The following is a 6,141-nucleotide window of genomic DNA, read 5'->3' as shown; positions in this document are numbered from 1 at the left end:
TTTCTAATCTCAAAAATATTGTATACATGTCTTCTTGTAATTATGATTTTTTTTAAATGTACATTTACAGCGTTTGGCCACAATGAGTGTCCGGATCCTGGTATTCCCATCAACGCTCGTCGCTTTGGAGACAGCTTCCAGCTCGGCAGCTCCATCTCTGTGGTGTGTGAGGACGGTTTCATTAAAACCCAGGGAACCGAGACCATCTCCTGTCAGCTAGAACGGGGAAAAGTCATGTGGAGTGGGCCCATTCCTAAATGCGAAGGTAAATAACGGCAAGATTGCTGGCTAAGCTATTATATAAGGACCACTATGTCATCCAAGATATCATTATGCACTACTTCCCTATACTTCTTTGCTGTCGAAAAGAAGCATAAAACAGAAGGAAGTTACATGAGGAGTGTCAGTTCCTATAGCTCGCAAACGCCTTCATACCCTGTGAACTTTTTCCATTATCTGACACATTAAAATTGACCAAACTCTTGAGTGAAAGATCAGCACAAACGAGCACTTAATTGTGAAGTAGAAGGAAAAGGATACATGGCTTTTAAGTTATGGTATCCATTTGCAATCTGGTCCCCTGAGTCAGTACTTTTCCACTGACCTCTTTGAAGGATTTAAAACCCAAAACATCTTTGGGGATCTTTATTGGCTTTAGAGTTGCAAAATATTTAAATGTTCTTTGAATGAGCAGTGGAACATAATTTTTTAATTGCTTCCTGAGATTACCATTTTTAATCTCAGGAAAAAACAAAAATCTTGGTCATATTTTTAGATATGCTTTGATCTAAATAATGCAGATGCCTCTTTAGCTCTGGGCTTATGATTGTTGTTTTGCTACAAGGTGAACCTTCACCCCACCCTTAAGTTTTATGCAGCCTCCAACAGATTTTCTTCCAGGATTGGCCTATATTTAGCTTAATCTTTCAGTCATCAACACCGACCAGCTTCCCTGCTCCTGCTGAAGATAAGCATCCTCACAGCATGATGCTGGGAGGTATTGTGTTGTTCGGGGGGGGATTTTAATGTTAGCTCTCTACTATATACAGCATATAGTTCAAACAATAGTAATCTCGTCTGACCAGAGCTGCTTCTTCCACATGTTTGCCGTGTCACCTACTGCAAACTACAAACAAGACGTTGTGTATGGCTTTTTTCCCCCACTTTATCAGAATAGCTGGATTTTTGTTGTGCACATATTTGTCCTGTTGACAGATTCTTTCATCTGAGCAAAGGATCTCAGGAATTACTCCAGAGTTCCTATAGTTCATTTAGCTGCCTCGATTAATAATACACAGCAACTGTATTTTAACTGAGAATATGCTGCACACTGATTAACTTTTTTTTTATGAATCAAGTGACATCTGGAGGCGGTTTGGTTATACTGTACTTTATTCTGGGGAGTCAGCAAAAAAGAGAGCTAAATACAAATGCACACTGTTCAATATTAAGTCAGGACATGTCCCTTGTAGCTGCTGTTTATAGAAACTTCCATTTTGTATAAATGAGTCTTGGCAATATTGCTCCAGGTTGTAAAGACTCATGCTATTCTTGTCATTGCAAATTTTCTCATTCAATTTTTACAAACCTAAATAAATTGGCTTCACACATTGAGTTAAACTTTAATAAGAACATGTTTAACATGCTACACTGCTATTGGATTACAGCATATTCATTTGAATTGAAATGAACTCTTCCTGATTCCCGAATAAGACAGTTTTGAAGTAATTCAAAATTATTCACAGCTATCATAATGATAATGGTTTTAGAAACTTTTATGTATTTAACTTTTCAGAATAAATCACAATGCACTTTACATATAAGCGGCACTATTACATTACACAGAGTGTGCAACTCATCTGCACACACTAAATGAAACATGAAATGAAACTCATACTGTCATGTGTAAGATTTGTAGTTTCATTACAGTTGGAAAACTTTTTTCTGCAAAATATTGTGATTTCTTTGCTCAAAAGGGAATCAAATTACATTAATAATTACATTACATGGGATCTTTTACACAACTAATAAGGCACTGAACCATCGAAACTAGCTAACAGTTCATGAAACGGATGCAGATCTTATATCCAAGTGAACAATACACTTAATTAATTCCATACTGCTGATGAAAAGTCAAAATCCTTACAAACTCTGCACAGTTGTTGCATACTTGATGAATCAACTGCAGCCAGTTCAGTAGCTTGTGATGTTACTGTAAATATGTTCAGAGAGCCGGTTTGGTGCTAACCAGTGCACCAGCCTCGAAGAAGATTGCATAAAGCAGTAATTGACTTGCCTGCCTTTCAGCCTCTGCTGGAAATGATTCACCAATCTAAGATGCATGTAAATCTTTCAGAATATGCATGTTGCTACTTCTCATACATTACTCATCAGACTGTACTTACATGTAGACCCAGATTATGCTTGAGTGTTCTCATTTTTCCTCTCTTCTCCTCCTCCTCTTCCTCCTCTCTTCCAGCGCCATGTGGCGGCCACTACTCTGCTCCGAGTGGGATCATTCTGTCTCCTGGGTGGCCCGGTTACTACAAAGACTCCCTCAGCTGCGAGTGGGTGATCGAAGCCGAGCCAGGGCGTTCCATCAAGATCACATTTGACAGGTGAGCCATAAAATTGTTTTGTTTTGCATATTACTTAAATCCCTCAGAGCAAAGCGCTTTTGACAGGCATGCGTTAACGAGAAGTTTATGAGGTTTTACAAAGAAAATGGGGATCTCTTTTATGCTATAGGCTGTAAAATTATGAGCGGCTGCTTGTTTATGAGAAGGCGGCGGTATATGTTTTATATTGCGCAATTATTTGAGCTCTAATCTGCATAGAGTGCACAAAACATTCCCTTAAATCAATATCTATTACTTTTAATATTTTTCACCCCTTTAATAAGTGGATATGACAACAGAAAGTCTAGAGAATTTTATTCTTGAAAGTTTTCATAAACTCATACCTGACGTTGAATTAATTGTCAGGGCAATCTAATGTTGTCCTCCTACAGGTTCCAGACAGAGTTGGGTTACGACTTCCTCGAGATCCATGACGGGCCGAACCTCCTATCGCCTCTGGTTGGCTCCTTTAATGGCACCCAGGTGCCCCAGTTCCTATTTAGCAGCAGCAACTTCCTTTATCTCCTGTTTACCACTGATAACAGCCGCTCCAACGTTGGCTTCAAAATACTCTACGAAAGTAAGTTGGAGAAAAATGCACTTTGTGTGCCTGAGCTGACTGGAAATAATGTTGTCCCTGCAGGTTCTTGGGGGGCGGGAGGGTGACCTACACACAATGTACTTTTGGAGATTATGCTTATAGTAAGCAAGCATTATGCGACAATAATACACCCAATTGTCTAACCGGTATAATCAGGACATCTATGGTTAATGTTTGTAGAAAAATAAATACAGTTTGTGGGCTTTTTTGAACAAATCAGCTAAACTGAATTTTGTTTGTTTTGTTTTCCTTCTTTCTTAAAAAAAACAAAAACATTTATTCAGGTGTTACAGTGGACAGCTATTCATGCCTTGATCCTGGTATTCCTGTCAATGGTATTCGATATGGACAAGATTTTTCCATCGGATCCACAGTTTCATTTGGCTGTGATTCAGGCTACAGACTCAGCCACGAAGAGCCGCTGGTGTGCGAAAAGAACCACTGGTGGAGCCACCCCTTACCAACTTGTGATGGTAAATCATTCCAAAGCACACCTTTTCAGGCACATACGGTTTGAAACCAGACATTTACAATTAAAAGTCAGGCTTAATTTAACCAAAATGATTTCAGTTTAGGATCTAAATCCAAGATTATGAGCGCTATCTATGTTCTTCAAATGCATGCTTTCCCTTCATCATCCTTGGACAATCTTCTTAGAATAGTTTACTGGAAATCTGATTGGTCCTTCTGGCAGAACTTGTTTAACTAGGATTTGTAGGTCACCTTGTCGACACATCTTTTCAGCCTATATTCACAGATTTGCTTTGAAACAAAGAACTGCATCAGAGCTTAGTGATGGTCACTGCAAATTATTGATTTTGTTACCCTTAAGGTAAAATACCCACAGGTGAAGACCAACCGTGATTTTTTTCTGCCACTTCATATGTCCTACTTTCTGTCGAACCACCACATTAGATGTCAATAAAAAGCATGAAAGGTTTGAATTTGTAATTTCCCAAAATGTGAAGAAGGGCTCTGAATGCTTTTGGAAGGCATACTGTCCAGTGCTGTGTCCAGGGCTGAACAATTTCCTTGTAAGGCAACATCTCTGCTCTGTTTTAACAAATGCAGTCTTCCTGTGATGTGCAGCAGCTGTGATGTGCTCATGCTCTGTGCTTTCATGGTTTGCAGCTGTTCAGCACACCCTCGCCTGTCAAGTTGACTTCTAAGACTTTAAAATCAGGGACCATCTCTTTCCTCTACTCTCCAGTCAAGCTGTCAAGCAAGTGCAACTCTGCAGTATGCTTGTGACTATCCCAGATAAAAGAAATCCCAGCTTTACGAGTTTTAGTTGCGAGCACTGGGATGTCAAGGTAACGTTGTTGATTGCTTTAGCAGCCACTAATACAATCAAACCACTTTCTGGTGGCGTATTAGACAAGATGGAGCGTTCGCTGGCTTTAATTGTGTTAGCCAAACAGAAGAAGAGCCCACATCATTCATTGTCTTCACCTGAGCAGCAAGCAACAGGCGCATTCTTGGACCGAGATGAGGATTACTTCTTTGCTTTTCTCATCCTGAACATCGCTGTCTCATGATGATAGTGTTATACTCTATGCTGGTGCCGCTCTGCTCAGGCTCATATGACTCGTAGGCGTCTTGCTGTCAGCTGCCTGCCTTTCGAGACTAATCAAACACCATAGATACCCTTGACTGAAAAACAAGATGCACGCAGTGAAACGGGAATGTTTGCCTTGACATTGGAGCCAAGGACAAGACGCTGCGCGCTTTCTTTGGAGCACACAAAAACTACAATCAGGGCTGTTTATTTGATAATATTCTCTTTAATCTGACAAAGGAAAAAAAAAAATTACTTGTTCCGGTTTTCAAAGATGACTTGCTTGGTGAAATAAATGATAAAAAATTGGCTAGAAGCTTTGATTGTTTTTTTTTTTTTTTGGCAAAATAATTTTGTTTACAATTTTAAAATGAGTGTGCCACTCGTATTTTGTGAGAAAAGTTATGCGTTATTCAACAGCAAAGTCACTACTTAAAGTGCGTATGCTTTGAATGTTGCCTTGCCTGCGATAATCTAAAGAAAAGATTAGACGTCGGCGTGCGCGCGCAGCCGTGAATGTGCACTTTAAGCGTGCGTATGCGCTTGTGGCTTCTTTATCCATGTGCGCCCTGTCACCTTCTCTCTTGTGTGAGCCGAGAACACAGGAAGGTTTGAGGTAAGGTTGACGAGAGCCTGTGTTGCCTGTCACCTCCTCTCTCTTCTCTCTCAAATCAGAAGCCTGAGGTGGGGGTTGGGGGGCACACGAGGAGGGTTGGGGAGGAGAGAAACCTGTCTTTCTCCTCGCCCGTCTCGCTCACTTCCAATCTCAGTGGTGCAGGAGAGGTGGGAGGAAAAGATGGATGCGTCACTGCAGCATCACTTTAGTGGCAGCCTGCATACTATGGCTTGGTGGCTCTTTCGCTTCGGAAACACTTTTAAATCCCACCGTGTTACTAGGAGTGGTTTATCTCTGAGAATATAGTTTTGAGCACAATATCCTGCATACCATTAAATGTATAGTGCCTTGAAAAACTATTTATACCTTTACTCATGTTACAACAAAAAACAGAAACTAAGAGTGAGCATCACGACCATGCATCTTCCTGTGGGAAATGCGAGGTGGTCAGAGTTGAGGGGAAGTTGACTGTGACAAAAGATCACATTTGAGCAGTACAATAACCCTCAACATACAACCAGAGCTGCGGCATTTTCAAATCAATACATACTTATGTGTTGGAACTGGTCAATTACAATCCAGATCTAAGTGCAATTATGAATGTGACCGAAGACTTTCTACAGCTGGTGTTATTACATAATCAGCATCTCAGAATAAGAAGTTCTTTACTCTTTCATTTGCTTGCTCTTTTATTTTGAGTTTCTCCATCTTTGAAGCAGTTTTGGTTTGTTGTAGGTGTTTTTTTTTT

The 6,141-nt window shown here is 40.2% G+C and overlaps 1 protein-coding gene across 6 annotated transcripts in view; it reads left to right on the top strand.

Annotated features, from left to right (window-relative positions):
* Nucleotides 1-6,141, top strand: part of LOC103472465 (CUB and sushi domain-containing protein 3-like) — a 389,352-nt gene that overhangs the window by 289,849 nt on the left and 93,362 nt on the right. For all 6 annotated transcript variants that reach the window (XM_017307525.1, XM_017307524.1, XM_017307523.1 and 3 more), the window contains 4 exons: nucleotides 71-265; nucleotides 2,480-2,618; nucleotides 3,011-3,198; nucleotides 3,504-3,692. In XM_017307525.1, the coding sequence (XP_017163014.1) occupies nucleotides 71-265; nucleotides 2,480-2,618; nucleotides 3,011-3,198; nucleotides 3,504-3,692 (711 nt within the window). The remainder of the gene's footprint in view (nucleotides 1-70; nucleotides 266-2,479; nucleotides 2,619-3,010; nucleotides 3,199-3,503; nucleotides 3,693-6,141) is intronic.

The sequence above is a fragment of the Poecilia reticulata genome, linkage group LG11 (assembly GCF_000633615.1).
Source record: "Poecilia reticulata strain Guanapo linkage group LG11, Guppy_female_1.0+MT, whole genome shotgun sequence".
NCBI classification, from domain to species: domain Eukaryota; kingdom Metazoa; phylum Chordata; class Actinopteri; order Cyprinodontiformes; family Poeciliidae; genus Poecilia; species Poecilia reticulata.
The sequence above is the reverse complement of the archived record's forward strand: the minus strand, read 5'-3'. Positions and strand labels throughout refer to the sequence as shown.